The sequence below is a fragment of the Hylaeus anthracinus genome, unplaced genomic scaffold, assembly GCF_026225885.1.
Source record: "Hylaeus anthracinus isolate JK02 unplaced genomic scaffold, UHH_iyHylAnth1.0_haploid 0, whole genome shotgun sequence".
Lineage (NCBI taxonomy): Eukaryota > Metazoa > Arthropoda > Insecta > Hymenoptera > Colletidae > Hylaeus > Hylaeus anthracinus.
The window spans coordinates 17178695-17195190 of record NW_026533254.1 but is presented as its reverse complement, the minus strand read 5'-3'; the positions used below and the strand labels follow the sequence as shown (position 1 = coordinate 17195190).

At 45.2% G+C, this 16496-nt stretch overlaps 1 protein-coding gene across 1 annotated transcript in view; it reads left to right on the top strand.

Annotated features, from left to right (window-relative positions):
• Positions 1 to 8139, top strand: part of LOC128891092 (uncharacterized) — a 123389-nt gene extending 115250 nt beyond the window's left edge. The window contains exon 6 of the mRNA XM_054150295.1: positions 6785 to 8139. Coding sequence (XP_054006270.1) covers positions 6785 to 6918 — 134 coding nt within the window. The 3' untranslated portion in view covers positions 6919 to 8139. The remainder of the gene's footprint in view (positions 1 to 6784) is intronic.
• Positions 8140 to 16496: the final 8357 nt, after the last annotated feature.

The window sequence follows — 16496 nt, the reverse complement described above, 5'->3', positions numbered from 1 at the left end:
TAATATGTTTTTAACTGGTACGCGCACGCACGAAGATCGCGGAACACGGGTAGAATGGTATAAATAACGGCAATCCGGCGTTGCTCGTGAGCGAATATAAATATCCATTTCGCGGGGAATAATCGCGGGATCGAGAAACCCGCGGCAAGCGCCGGGCTAATGGCTCCCGCGGGTTGCATCCTCAACTTTTAATTATGAGGATGACGATATATCACATCACGGAGAATTATTTCACTTTAGACGAATGGGACGAGATATTTTCCCTCGTCCCTTCGCCTCTGGGTCCAACAGGGCTTGTTCGGTTGAAATTTATCAAAGATCGTAGCGAATAATGGAGGCTCGCGGGGGGGGGGGGCGGGACGCCAGAAATTATTATTGCCGTTCGGTCCCGCGATGATTCACGTCCAGCGCGTGAGAAATTGCTGTGAGTTGGGTGTTTGTCCAGTGGCGAGTTTTTTCTTGTTTTTTTTTTTTTTACGTCTATTTAATTCCGAGTTCGAATTGCAGAAAATCATAATAAAATTGCAGAAAATCAAACTACCTAATATTAATTCATGCTTGTGATTAAATATTTGACACCAGCCAACACAAATACAGCTCTCACTTCTCTGTTCAAGCGCGACAGATCGATAGCTACGATTAAACGATTGATCCTGGATAGGCTCGCGCCCGCCACGGTTTTTAATTCAGCCAGAAGGGCCGTGGGAGGTTAACTCGCGATTAATCGTCGCAGGGGCGGTTGTTTAGCGAGAGAAAATCGTTTAAAATGCCCTTTTTTTCTTTTCATTGACGAGCCGGTGGCCCGTATTGGCAGCTAGTTGGATGGCTGCCTGGACGGTTGACGTCGCTGATGCGAGTTATTACGTCGAACAACAAGGTCCTTCATGAAATCTCGTTAGATCTCGAGCTTTTTTACGCGGGTAACCGTCTGCTAGCGACGTCGCAATCTGTATTATCGTTCCCCGGGCCCCGCTCGCTGCGTTGCGTTCTCTCGGCCTCCAATTTAGCCGCCTTCGTATTACTAGGCGGATGGAGGATTAATTTAACGCGGTTAATGGCTTCTACGAGGTATCTCGGTTCCTCTATACGGTCCGAATTTCCCTCCGTCTCGACGCGAACGCTTTTTTTCCGCGGTAAACGGGTCGACGCGGTCCCCGATCCGAGACAAACAAGGAAATTTGTTTCAATTTTACAAAATTTACATAGATCCTCGAGTTTTGCTCGAGTTCGTAGTATCCGAATCAATTTCGAACCACTAGTATGTATGGCAACTACGTTGATTCGATAGAATCATAGAAAATAAATTTCAATGAAATTGCAAAAATAAATACCACGATAAATGTTTGATTACGTCGTTTTCAGTATTAACTCTAATGGTATCAGTTTGGCAGCGAACGTGTTAATTAAATTTATCGTATCTTTTCTATTTTTTCAAACGCGCTAGCCGAAACACGTCCTGCACCGCCGACTCGGAAGGAGATATTAAAAAGCGCTGGTTAATTTTATGGTCCCAGAGGCACCAGGTCTCGCCAGTCACGATCCACTTTCTTAAATCGGCCCTCCCACCCGCGTAATAACCCAGATTGGATTATACTAATTCTCGAGATTAACATTTCAAAACGCACGAAACGAGCAGCTTTCTCAATATCGTATTTCGTTTTTCATACAGGCTCCTTTCAACATCGCCGTAAAGGTCGGGGCGCTTATTAACCGAGGCAAGCGAGAATTCTTTACACGTATTATCTTAATAACCGGGCTTCCGAGCTTTCGAGCTTTCCTCGCGAGTTACTGGTAATTTATTAATTCAATCTAGGATATAATTCTCCGGTATAACAGGAAGTCCAGGGGCGAAAATAAATTCCGAACGCCGGGAGACTCGTTCGAAACACGGAGAACCTATTTTACACTGGGAGATTCTCGGCGAGGAACTGTTCGCGAGAAATTCCGCCGTTAACAAAGAAAATCGCGGCCAATAGCGAGCCGGAAAAATAAAAGTGCTCTTTTCTTCAAACATTCGGACTCCCTACTGCGGATACAACGTTTCCGGTATTCAACTTCGAACTAGAAATACTTCGTTTGTAGACCACGTTGAAAGGAACCCAAAAATAATAGGCAATAATTGACCTAAATAATATAATTCCGAAGCTGGGCCGAAGATTAGAATAAACTTTATACTTGCTTGCATTTATAATGAAGTATTTAGTTGAAAATATCGAACATATAATTTCATTTAGGCGGAGAATATATAATTAACGGAAGCTACGAATATTTATGGGACTTCTCTTTAATAATCGCATTTTCCGTCGTCGAGCATTTTTTTACCTCCACCCTCATCAACGTTGCCTTCAAGGACCAATCGACTTCCCCCGATTCTCCAGTTCCAACTTTCCAGGAGTCTACAATGGTTCCAGTCCGTTCGTTTCCGCGGTTTCTACCCCCTCCTTCTCCAATTTTTTTTCTTCCTTAGCCGCGGCGATCCCGCGTGAAAGTTTATTAGCCTCGATACGCACGGATAAAGGGATATGGAGAGGTGGGAGTATGGCGAATTCAACGGCGAGCAGGGTGAAATATACACGGCGCTTCATAAACCTCGGCTCGGGCACGGGTTTGTCCAGGTAGGCGGGTCACTGTTTCCGTAATGAACGATACGGGAACGCCTGGAGGAAAAACGAAACAGAGGAAAAGCCGCGGATCGGCGACGATCGATACTCGATTAATTGGATTTCGCCAGCTGACGTTTCTTTCTTTTTTTTTTTTTTTTCTTCGGTCACCTCGCGCGTTCTCTACTTTTCCGCTGATGCGGGGAATCTTCGCCTACGGTTTTGCGTTTCGATCCGCGGGGGGGGGATACGTAATGAATCGTGAACCGTGGACGAAAACGAACAATTGGCGCCGTTTCGATCCTCGGGGAAGTCGATCGTTCCGTGGAAATTTCGTTGCGAGGAATGGATTCGATGGGATACATTACGAGGCCTGGTCGCGAACGGGAAAAATCGTGGTCGTTATGGAACGTATCGATTAGAAAACCTGTACGCGTTTTTAATTATGCTACAGGATACAGAAATTCGATCAGGAGTTCAGTTTTCCGGAACCATTCGTTGGTAAATTATTCCTTGACTCAGAGACACTTTTCTCAATTAAGTGCAAAAATACTTTACGTGGAACTGAATCGAGTAATGCATGAAACAATTGTATATAATTCGTATATAGCATGTAAGAACTGTGTAGAAGAATTTAAAAACGGTCGTTCGACCAGTCGTGGTAGGTTCGATATTAAATCGTAATTAAAATAATAAAATATAGCTCACTTTACTTATTTTCCGTTTGTATTTTATTCTGTTTGCTTATTTCGAGGGACGATTGCTCGGAAACGTTCGAAGCCAGACCTTAAACGTCCCAACAGTCGCGAAATGGCCGCCGTGTCACTCGAGCGAGATGGCGTCGTACCAGACAAGACCAAAATGATTTTCGTGACAGGAACGACTCGAATGGTCGTCCCGTCCATAATGCTCCAGCGCGATATTCCCTCGCGCCGTAATTTCGCCAGCAGCTCCGGTTGATAGCAATGCCCGTTTGTATGTAAACGATTCCCGTCCGGCGGAATAATTATTAACAGACAGTATCGAACGACGACGCGGTTTAAATAGTCCCCGCTAAAATGGATCCCGCCTCGTCGGCGTTACCGCGTTGAAATGAAGCTCTACGCTCGTAATTCGCTGCATAAACGGCGAATGAGGCGATTCCTCGCGATAAAACGCGGCGAAAATATGCAATAGAGCGTTTCCCATACGAGCGACCGTTCGCGAGAAAAATGGATTTGAATATAGTTCGGTGCTCCAACGATCCTCGTCAGTGGTTCTCTCAATTTAGAAATTACTATAGGGCGGGCAAATCATTTCCCAGAGGTGTTTAAATTATTGGAACTATGGGTATCGATCCTTCGTGGGAGTATTCACCTGGAAGCTCCTGTTAATACAAATCTCTAGAGGTCCAACAACAAACTTAATTTTTCTTTATATAAACACGTTTAGTATTAATCATAATAAACAGGATTTTATTCTAAAGAGCTTCATGAGCCAAGAGAATCAAATCGCTGGCTGAATCGAGGTGATGCACCTTGTATCAATCGAGGTATAATAACAGCGTCACCTCTTCGACGTTGTCTTTTTGTAACGTCCATAGTCGAACAGCCAAGGGCCCTTAACAGACTTCAATACCGTGACTAACGAATTTTAATATTCACGACTAACGCAATTTCGTTCCAAAGACTTTCACGAGCCCGGAGAATAAGGGTGGACCACTTTTCCAGCGTGGTTCTTCGGGGTACGACGCCGAGTAGCCAGCCAGCGTCCGGTAATTTGCTTTTTTCTCCAGGCTGGTCTGGCCTTCTCCGTCTCCGCCGGTTACTTTTCTTCTTGCTTGAGAATTTAATCGCGGAACCACGACCGTCGCCTTTAATGCGATTCTTCGCCCCGGCCCGCTTTTTTCGACCCCGCCAGTTACGTCCGTGTCTCGCTCCTCCGCTGGAGCCGTGCTGCAAAAACGCTGTCGCGATTCCTATCTCTGGCTCGTATTTCAACGGACCGCGAACCATATTCCGACTGCTCGATCAATTAGTACGAGTTTTTGATACTGTATTTCAAATTACTAGCGAGTAGCACTTCGTGGGACGAATTGTTACGTAGGATAATAAGCTTGGGGTAATCGAAAATATAGTTTTATGGATACATCAAATATTTTACGATGAAATTCGATAGATTAGTGGATTTTAAGACGAAAAGTATTAAAGCGCATGTATTTTGAAGGCAATATTTAGCGAGATAGAGCCACACCTCGATATAAGGACGTTAGTAGATGGTTCCGTGATGTTATACCGAGGTAGAGTAGCGATTTTTCTCCAAACTTGTCGAAATACATCCTCTTTGACGTTTCTTAAACTGTGCTTTTATTACTTATGGTTTTTTAGCGTCGAGAACTTTTATGGAGTTGTTGTACGGTTGCTTTCGTTTCTAAAATACACCGTTTCCGCGCCATCGGATCTGCGCATCGTTGGTAATCCAAGATAACAATTTTTAATAATTGGTAACCCGACGCGTCCACCAGTCGCGTTCCCGGATTCGTGAATTTTGATTTCTCCAGGATATTTGGTTACTGGGCGGCATAGGGATACCCGAAACCCGAGTCGCAGATACCATTCGACGTATTCCGAGCAATGGGAGTCGTTCAAATTTTACAACGAACAGTGTGGATTCGGGGATAGAAATTTCACTGCGGAAGAAATACTGTGTGGAAATGGGAGACCTCGTTCGTCAGTGCCAAGTGCTCGTTTAATTGTCCGCGGCGAAATTATCAGGGACCTCTAGAAAATATTATCCACGGAAATTGATATATATTTATTTTATTTCACCGACTAGGTTTAGTTTAAAAATTGATCCAAAATATTCTTGGCTGGTGGAACAACGATACTCCGTCCTCTTAAAAGTCTCGTAGCGGATTCGAAATTATTGCTTTGCCAATCAGAGACACTACTCCCTTCTAACAAACAAAATCTTTAATTGTGCAGCATCCGAGTTGCAACTCTTTGATATTAAATCAAATAGTAAATCAAATTGACTGTATGACTACTCCACCATCGATTCTGAATGAATAAAAAAGAATTATTTTGGAGCTCCGGAAGTCGTCGTCGATTTCTTTTTTTACTCCAACCGTGCATCGTCGCGCAGACCCGGTAACAGCTCTCGAATTTCGTGGCTAATTTGAAGGTAGGAATTAATTTCGCGATACTTCAAAGCCGACGTATCGAAAATCCATTTGTCGCCGACTTTCGGCCGCGGTATTAATCAAGCTCTGGCCAACGGGTTCCGCGAGAACGCACTGTCCTGGTAATCCCAGCCGGGTCCGCTTCCAATTATAAATTCCCTGTAATGAACTTGCGGACCGCTTTTATCGTTTTTAATTGCAATAAGAAGTTGAGTAATCGCTCGAGCAGGTACGACTCGCTTGCTCGTTAGTTGGGAGAGAAATGTGGACCGCACAGGCTTCCTGCCGCGATTCCCTTGCCAAGTCTCCGCATTTCCGCGAACTTTGTTGCGTCCGTTGGCTGTTCCTTAACCCTTGATCCTAAATTATTTGCGAAAGAACCGAGCGCTTGGGGAACACTGTTTACTTTTTTTTTCTGGCTGGTGGCCCGATAAATTCGACGGCTGCGCTGCTTGCATAGCCTTATAGAACTAATTGGATGCTGTGAGCCAACTTTGGGGGAGAAAATAAGGTAACGATTCCACCAATGCAGAGGGGTGGCTTTAAAATCTACGTACGAGTTGGAATAAACACTTGAAATTTTAGAACGTTTGAAAACACGTTAATCGCTAGTGGGAGAGATTCAGAAACATTTTAGAGCTCGGAATAGGATTCTTTGCATGAATATGTAGTTATCACAGAAATTTGTAAGATACACGGTGGATATATTAATGAAAAGAAAATTTATTTTTTTTTCTATCACCGACGTGGTATTATATAAAATATAGAAACATAAGGGATCTTCATTAATAGATTCGCAATTTTCTTCGGATACTTATTCCATTTAAGTGTTCACATACTTTCGGCAGGTTCATCAACAACCTTGCGTCCGCACCACTCCTTCCACTGAACCATACAATACCCACAAAGCTCCATGAGTGTCAAAACTCGTCCTTAGAGACTCTCGAGTAGAAAACACTACCGCCATGATTACGAACGAGCCCACCATTCTGCCAGTAAACAGCTGTGAATGTTTGCTCGCCAGGTGGTAACAACTCGGCCGGACGAAGCTCTACCTGGACTACCACGACGATCCTGGCACTGGCGACGCTCGTGTTCCTGCTGTCCACGGCGAGGACGTCGTTCATCGCGTCGTGCCCCGTCCCCGCCAGCAGGTAGCTCGAAGGCGTCCGCAAGGACACCACTGCCACTGTCTGACCCGATCACATCGTCCATGTAAAACCTAGTAGTCTAGGGCTTCCAGTTATGTATGTTACTATGTATGGAGTAGATAGTCGAATAACAATGATTTTTATTCGAGTGGGCTTGAAGAAGCGGGAGGACGCCCCGAGGGTCGCGGCAGTCAGGTGACGCACGGTTACTTTAACGCACGTTATACTTTTTCATGGAGATCGAGGCAAACATCCACCGATCGTTCGTGTCGTTGAATCGACCGATTTTCTGGGGCTACTAGGTGAACACTGCCACGCGGGAGAATGCTTAAAATGGAACGCCATTGGTCGGGCACGCGGAGGACATTGACACGTACGAATTTTTCCTGCGGGTACTAAATGTTTAGTAGAAATACTCGATGGCTAGGATAATAGCATATGCTTTGGAAGATACTTTTGTTCGTTTTTATTGGATCAGATTAATCTTGGTAGGAAATGTGAGCGTCCTTCTACTAAGAGGTACGCAGTGCAGACATTCCGTTCAGCTTCGATGACTAAAATTGAATTAGTGCAAAATTAAGGTGAAATCCATAATATCTTTGCGTTGAGATCTCTCTGTAATATCTACTATTTCTTACGTTCCACTCGAAACTTCTATAAATTTCTTATTGGCTCAATTCTGGTCTTTGGTACTAGAGACTCGCTCTAGCCTGCCACGAAAATATTTATATCTCTCGTACAGATCACCTAAATTTCATGAAAAAATTTCGTTTAAAGTAGCTGGTTGGTCGCTCAGAAAAAAAAATCTCGAACGTCGCAATTCTTTCGAGGTCCAGCGATGGGGTTCCTCTTTAGCAAGGATGGATGAGGGACACGGGTTGCGGAAAGACCTCGCCTGTCGAGTATCCGAATTTTCATTGTAACCTCTTGTACGCGATATACACCCCCGAAACGCGAGATGCTTGATCGTTTTCCCTTGTTTCGTCGTGTTTGTTTCACGTTCTTGTTTGAGTAATTCGTTAGTGACCCCAGTGTTCACCGAGCGTCGAGGATAGATATACATACTACAGGGGTAATTAATAATAACTGATATGATTAACGTTAGCGCAGCGACGAGCGGCGTTCTGCTCAATATCCGCTCCTTTTAAGATGTCTAACGAGGAACGCGACACACCATAGGTACCGATTTGTAATCTGTACAAATTGTAATAAATTACCATACGAAGTATGTTCGATGAACCCTGTCTCATATTCATTTCACCCTTTGCAGGACGTGAATCGACAGGGGTAAGTAGACGGTTCTTCGAGCCTCCACGGATCGACTAAACAGAGAAACCTTAAGGGTCGATTCGTAAGGCGATTTAAGACTACTTTCGAAAATAAATTTCATCCGAATTGTACCATATGTATAGAAGAATATTATTTATGAAATTAAAAATTGTTTTAGTTTGCCGAATACTTGCGATTTGGATAATCTCGGTTTATTCCGTCAAATAAAACGATTAAGACACTCGGCAGAGGCTAAAGGGTCCATCTTCCTCGATCGAGGAGCATCTTCAACTCTAGATACAACATTTCGCCAATGAAATTAGTATCGAGAGCACCGAAACGAGCAGCAAGAACGCCGTTATTAAATTCCTCGAATCGCCACGACCAGCGAGGCGGGTTTATGTAAATACGTGCGCTCGCTAGCGCGCCGAATCAAACGATAAATTTAATAACTCGATTTAACGAGCCGATAAACCATTTTTCGTGTAATTTATTTCGTTCCACAAATAAAGAATCAATTTCCCTTGAAATATAACGATTCCTTTTCAATTCTATCTTCGTATCCAAGGTGCGCTGTTGCGCTCAGAAAATTTCTTTCGTTCCCCCCTCGTGGGAAAATATCTCGATTGCCTCGTTTCTATTTCATTAAAATACCCGCCGCGACAAACAGCCTTCAAAATGTACATAAAAATAACCGAGGTCGTCGAAGTACATTTTTTCTCAGTCGTTATAATTCATAGTTCTCGGAATATTTCGACGAAGCGATCCACGTAGGCGAAGTACACTCGAAACCTGTACGAGTGGCCGTGGCAATTTTCTGGGAACGTTCCTTATTGGCTCGATTCTCGAGACGGGGTCAAAGAGAGTGACGTTTCGGATTTCTGGTTCCCGGAAGGAAGCGGGTGCGGGTCACGATGCCTTGGAAGAGAATCGTTTAACGTCGGGTTAATTGGAGGGCCGCGTTAATGCGGACACGAAGGGGTCCGGCGTTCGGATTAATCCCCTAGAAAAAAGTGTATCGAGGTCGTTTCGCGAGCCGCGAGAGTTTCGAGCGTTCCTGGGGAAATTCTTGGAGGAAGTTTAAATTTTGAAACGGTACAATTACGCTTTCCTCGGCTTCTTACTGCGATCCTCAGCTACCTTTTTACACGGGCAAGCTTTGACTTGGAACGAGCCTTTTTATTAGGCGAACGTGAAACTTATGGGGCACAAATTGACGGATTTCTAAAACCAGGTAAATAGGACGGTAGATATTGATAGAACGTGGAAGATTAGAGTAGTGGAAAGAAGGATTATTCCGCGTGGAATCAGTCGTTCTTTGTTGAAACTTAAAACTAGCAATTGTTTCATGATGTTCTCCCGGTAAAAATGGGCCCAAACACGGCCTCATTCGGACTACTTTTAGTCGAACGTAACAGCGATTACTATAAAAAAAATCTAATCAAAAAGTATATCCGAATATGATCGTGTTTGTATTCATTTTCATCCGGAGAAACTCGCCAATCCATCGATCATACTTTCGTCGAGTTAAGAAACCTTCAATTGTTAGTATCGCCTTTACTCTCCTCCTTGGAGGCTCAGTGCGAGCCGAGCCGAGTCCAGAACTCGACCGAGTCTCCAACTAAAGAAAGCAATAACTAAACCCAGTATTCCCATCTCGTGAGTACCAATCGTCGATCCAACGGTGAATCAAGCTCGCAGAGGCAGCGGAACGCGACGAAGAAACCCGTCCCGTTTTTATGCCTCGATACTCAACCTGGAACCGCACGCGGCGACAAATTAGGTCGCTCGTATCCCAACTTCTTCGCGAACGGCGGGTGGCAAAGGGCATGAAAGAAAATGAAAAGGTAACGGCGGCCACCGTGGAATTGACGTTAATCAAGAGCGTACAGGGCCGCCGTATAAAGGAACAGCCGAGCCATTCGGTCCATCTGGCTTGTCGACGAAATTAAAACCTTAACCGCTCTCCGCGCCCCTTCGTCCCCAACCATCGCCGTAGCGGCACGTGTTCGCCGCGGCCGGCACGTGGCTTCCGCTAACTCGAGGCGTCGTGACGTGCGCGGACGCCTAAAGCTTGATTTAGAACGGCCGTTCGCCTCGAGTCACGTTGCTTTCCAGGCCCGTTATACGTGTACAATGCTAATTCGAGCCACCCTCGATAACCCCTACTGAATTTTAATGCGGATATTTACCGACCAGCGGGACTGTATTAGGCGGAGCCATTAAATCGACCAGGGAAAGCTTCTCGCGATTACGCGATAGCGTGAAATAATTGCGGCTGGTCGAACGTGTTCGGGTGACCGTAGGCGACCTGGAATTCGAATTCGGAAGTAGCCGATAGGTTTGGGCGCGTGCTAAATCCAGGGATGGGCCACTACGTCCCCAGTGGAACACAGAAACGATTCGTCGACAGGGGAAGGTTGTTTGAAACATTTTCGATATAACGGAGAAATGTTAGGTAATCGTTTGGTGTATGTATGAGGCCGTGTAAAATTGAGCTTGTTGTACCGTTGGTACGCGAGAAGAACGAACCCAGTACTTCCAGCGTCCTAGAAAAGCACTTTCGCGAGATTCAAAATCATTTACGGTAACCGCAAAATACTGTAACACTACTTCAAAAAAGACTTTATCCACCGTAAAGTAATGTCAAATTCCCAAGCATACCTAAGGAACCTAAATTTTTCATCTTCGATCTCGACGTACCAAGTCGGCGCGTGGATTCTCCGGGTAGGATCGAGTATCTAGCCAACGATCTCCCGTTTCAGTGTCAGGACGCGATTCGCTGGGTTCTAAGAATAATTGATAGCCTTAGTTCGGAATAAACTTCCCGCGGATAAGGAGTCCAGGGGCTAGGCTAGCGATAAGTCCTGCTTCGAGGCGTTCGGAGCTGTCCTTAATACCCTCCAAGAGATATTAATTCGCCAATTATCGAGAGCCCATACCCGCGGAGTAATAAACTCCCCGTCTAGATTATCGATGCAGATTAGTCGTAGGTGAGTCCGAGTTATCACCTCGTGGAAATCAATTTTGAGCGAAGGATCTCGAGTTTTTCTGATCTCTGGACATTCTTTAGAACTTCGCTTTTGTACCGAGTTTCCCGAAATTTGTTTGATCCTTGGGAGTATTTTTTCGATGAAAATAGGAGAGGTGGAACGTCAGGAAAATCTCAGGAATTTTATTTCAATTTTCGAATAACAGAATCTTTTATAACACGTTCCCTGTACGCTTGAAATCCTAACTATGCCCAACCAGTGTTCTCGATATTATTCGAAATTTCTCAAGACCGAATCGAGCAGAGCACGTTTGTTCGCCGATTTTCTGGGCGGCGATTTCGTCCAATTAACGACGCGTAACAGGGTTGACCGTACCTTCGTCGAGGGTTCCGAATAAAATGAAAAATGAAACACGCAGAGAAAACAAGCTCGACAGCTACGAATTCGTTAAGGCCTTAATTGACATCGAGTAGCTTTGTCACCGTGTAACCGGGAATGAGTAAAATAATTGGAAGGCCGGCTTGCCTGTATTCAGCGGGGTTCGAGAATCGACCAGCTGTAACGACGAGGACGACGAAGAAAAACAAAGCTTGGGGTGAAGGGTCGCGGAGACGAACGACGGAGCGAAAAGAAATCATAGATCGGCGACGGTGTCGGGATTGGTCGACGAGGCGTGTTTTTCTTTAAGCTCGCGTGTCACGGATCGGGGATTTTCAATGAAAATTAGAAGTGGAGGGGTTGACGAGCATTGATTTATTCGCGACGTTGTCTTTCGATTCGCCTGATCTATGCAGGAAGATCGAGTGACCCTCCGAGCTCGAGGATCCCGAGAAATTCGCGGAGGAGGAGGTTTTCAAACGCGAATTCGTCTGGAAGACCCATGTAGCTTTCGATTCAAGCTTAAACTCGCTTACAAGAGTGATAGAGCTTCGAATTCAATTGTAAACCCGTCTTTATATCTATAACCTCAATGACAACTTATTTCTTTACAACTTCCATACCCCTCTATTTTGATATAAAAATTCCTATGTGAAGACTCGAAAGAGCCATGCATTCTGGTATAATAGGACACTATCCCAGACCGTAAACGACACGTAAAGGGCAAATATTCCTCGTGGAGGATCAAATCGCGCGTCAGGTGTCCGTGAAACGACGACGGTCGGTTACACCGTCGTTAAAATCGACCATTATCGTCGCCAGGGCTGTCGAAAATCTGTCGACGGTTCATTAACGGCGGCATAATAGCGGCGATCCGACGACTGCGATAAGTGAACGCCCAAATGCAATAATACACTACAATAACGTTAATAATTAAGTTAATTACTCCTCGTTAACGCGCCCGGGGGCCTGACAGCCTATCGATCGTCCGTGTAATCGCTGCCAGTCAGCCTCTCGCCCGCGAGTACGCAGTTAAACGCCACTTCGGCTTAATTACTTGTCGCGAAAGTGTCGCGCGCAGCCTGGTCAATCGCGCCTTAATCCACTCCAGCCGATGATGCGTCCAGGCCTGCCAGGAATGGCCTCTGTTGGTTCAGATATCGAAATCGAACTCGCCGCGATGAGGTTGGGATACTTGTTCCTATGTAAAATAGCGCGAAAGTGTCAAGTATGGATTTTGCCACAATTACTCACTCTATAGAATGGTTTGTCACGTTCGATGGTAACTTTTAGTTTTGCTTCGACTATAGGAGGAAAGCCTCGGGGTGGTTTCTATTTCGTCGCACTCGGAGTTCCCTCGTTATCCGCGGCACTCGGCTTTATTATTACCCGTGTCTTTATCGAGGACTGTTCGCAACGTGGGTCGATACATTACCGGGAGCTTATCGCCGAGGAATGCGCAAGGGGAATTCGTAATTCGCTTGTCAATGGGCTTGACGCGATAGAGATCGATCCGCAGACGTCCCCCTTGTCTCCGGTCAAAGGCCATCTCGGTTGATTAACCCATTCATGCCCCGAGCTAAGAATTCCAGATTTCCTGGAATCCAGGTATTTCAATATTTGAATCGTGAGATTAGTATTGGTCGCTGACAACCTCGAGGGGTGACTGTGACCTTTAACACTTGATTAAAACAAAATATACATCCTACCATAAATAAATGAATAGAATCGTCACCTCTTCTCCTTAAGCGAATCAGGGATAGCGAAACCGTTGAAACTGCTTCTCCACATAAACACACACACGTATGACCCGATACAATCGCGAGTAGGTGCGCGCAGTTCCATCGAATTTGATGTTTCGCGGCGATACGGTTCGGCAGGTACGTGTCGAGCGCGTAGGCGAGTCCCATTCAATTTGATATTTCTAATTCGCAGCTCGTCGCGCCGCGTAAGCTCTGTCTACGAGATTTAAAGTTATTACACGTTCCGGGCCGTTTTGTTCGCGAATCCCACGGTACGAACAAGCGGTCCCGCGCGGGACGTCCCCTGTTAATTCTGCATATCGCGTTTCCGCGCTATGTTAACGTCGATCCGAGACCCGTTGCAGCCTCGTACCCAGTCGTAACTAAAATTTCGGTCGGTTTTCAATTTCAGGGAGGATTGGAATAATTATTTCGGTCGCAAATGGAGCTTTGACGGAGGAAACTGGAAATTTAGTTGAGAGAGGCTGAGGACAAGGTGGTTCTACGGATGTTTCCTGTCTTCAATTGGAACTATAGTCGGGTTTGAATTTCAGGAAGATGGGAATTATATATTTCATTAGCAAATCTAGCTACAGATTTTTATACGAGATTGAAAAAAAAAAGGTAGTTTGGTATCTAAGCACTAAACGATTTTTTCCTTAGCCCCTACTTTCAAGAAGCGAAATTAGGAAAATACTTGAAGCCAGGAAAAGTGCCTATTTTCATCTAAAACTGACAGAAAAGTAGGTTGTTTCTATGACCGGCAACCTAAGCTTGTAAACAACGATTAGCATATGAAGTCGTACAACCATTCGATTCAATCATCTCCACCGTGAGCCCTCGTGTTCCCATGATTAACATCGCCACGGTTCGCCAGATACGGAATAATTGGTGGCCGAGTCAGTTAAACCAGATATACTGCACGCAGTTCCCCAAAACGGTGTTTCACAAATATTCCGTCTACATCGCCGCCCGCTAATGAAGAGTTCTGGTTGTATTTAGCAGTCTGCTGTCTGTCCGCGTATCCATCTCTGTCAGTTCTGTTCTCCGCCACGGTTCAGCGTCGGAAACCGACCAAACCAAAGCCGCAGGTGAAAAATATCGCGCGTACTAGTTTCTTGGGGAAATTTCATTCCGTATCGAGCCACTTTCCCGTGAACTTATGGAACAACCCTTAATACATTCACAGAACGCGGTATTTTCGATGTCTTCGCTTACTTGGACGAATTCGGGGTAAAAGCAACGAGCAGTCCTTGTATTTTCGCCGTTTCGAGGTTGAATAATTACGTGGACAAGAGGGGATTCCATAAAACATGACAAGAAAGAAACGAAACGACGACCGACTTTTAGGGCCAGGAAGCGTAATTGCAACGTCCACGAAACCATCGACTTTCATACCTCGATAACTCGACGTCCCCGGTTTCAAAGGAAAGAGTTATCTTGCCGCGATATTGGATATCAGAAGGAACAATAATTCCCGAAGGTCTTTTCTCCCCCGTAAGCAGAAAGGAAGCCCTCGGAACCCTTTTCCCTGGGAACTCGCGGCCGGTCGTTCGATGCCCGAGGATTCCAATTTGGCATCAACGAAACGATTCGACCGACTCCGAACGACCCCGGGACAAGGATACATCAAAGCAGGACTCTGCCACAATGGCTGGGAAATCTCGAAAAGCTAGGCAAAATGCTAATCTCGATATTCGAAATATATTCCTCGTCCAATGTGAATTTACCTCTACATGGGTTGCTTTTCAAACTGAAACAAAAAAAGATATACTGTTCGCAGCCCCGGAAAACGCACCCAATTTTACTCGAGATTAAAGTACCTCGATTGTGATCATCTTTCATCTCGGAAACGTATACGAAAATCGTGAATTTTGCCCACGTAAACAGATTTAATCGTTCAAAAATCAGAGATCAATACTTTATTTTCCATAAACAGTAGTAAAACGACATTAATTTTCGCACGACATCGGAGGAATTAATGGTTTTCGTGCTCCGATAACAAGTATATAACGTTTCGAATTTTCGCTTTAATAAAGAACACAAATTTTAATTAATTCACGATTTGTAATTCCGCCCACCTCGGGTACTTCGTTACAGAATTATATTATTACCGTAATTCAATCTAAAACCGTTTATAAAAGAACGTACAATTATTAATACGACGTATATCATAACATCCATTAAATTCCTGTTGTATATTTTCGTTAATTTCGCGGTTCCTTATCCAGGCTTAATGTTCTCAGACTACTCCGGGCCAGAACACGTAATAAACGAACCATCCCTCTCTTATCGCGGCAGCGCCGACTAACCCTTCCATTGTCTTCCCCAGCCCGTTCTATTTCCCACCCCTTCCCCGACGACGGTTCTAGTTTCCTTCATCTTTCATTCTTGTCCCTTTTTCCCGTGCCGCTTTCACAGCGACTGCTTCGGTCGTACTTGGCGGCTTTCTTGTACTTCATCGTTTAATTTTTCTTCGTTATATCCACGCTCCGCTTGTCCTCGATCCTCGGATTTGCGCTCGGAAAACAGCGGAAGTCGCGAGCGGACGGACCGTCTTCCTTTGTCGCCTTTTGTTTCTCGTCCCCTCCCTCCGCTGTTCCTTTGCAACCCCATCCACCCGTTGGCCGTATCGCGAATCGAGAAGTCACGCTGCTTGCCCTCGAATCGGACCCCGTTATATAATTGATCGTTACGCGACTGACGACGTTAATTAATTAGTCACCTTTTTGTGCGACTCGCTGCCATTGTCCTGTACTTTCCGTCAGCGACGGGATTGCCACCGTTACATGTTGATATTTCCGACGGGAGCACGATCTGACAGTAGTGTATTTAACGGAGAGCATGAATGTTTCGATAAGGGGGTTCGTTAACCTCGTAGCACTAGTTATTTAACTCACCTATCTACTATAGATATTTTGAATTTTTTTATGACGATATCCTTCCGGTCCAAAACCACCGGACAACTAACATCACCCACTCCCAAACACCCCACGGACTCGTACACACAAAGACAGTCGCGTAATCACCGCGACCGGAGGATCCCCTAACGAGACAGAACGGTAATAAAAAGAAGCGTTCGTATCAGCCGCGTTGCCGCTCGCGATCCTATTTATACCGAACCGGATACTCGAGTCCCGTATCCGTTATCCATTATGCCCCCCTCCCAATAATCCTAATTCATTGTCGACGAAAATCCCGGG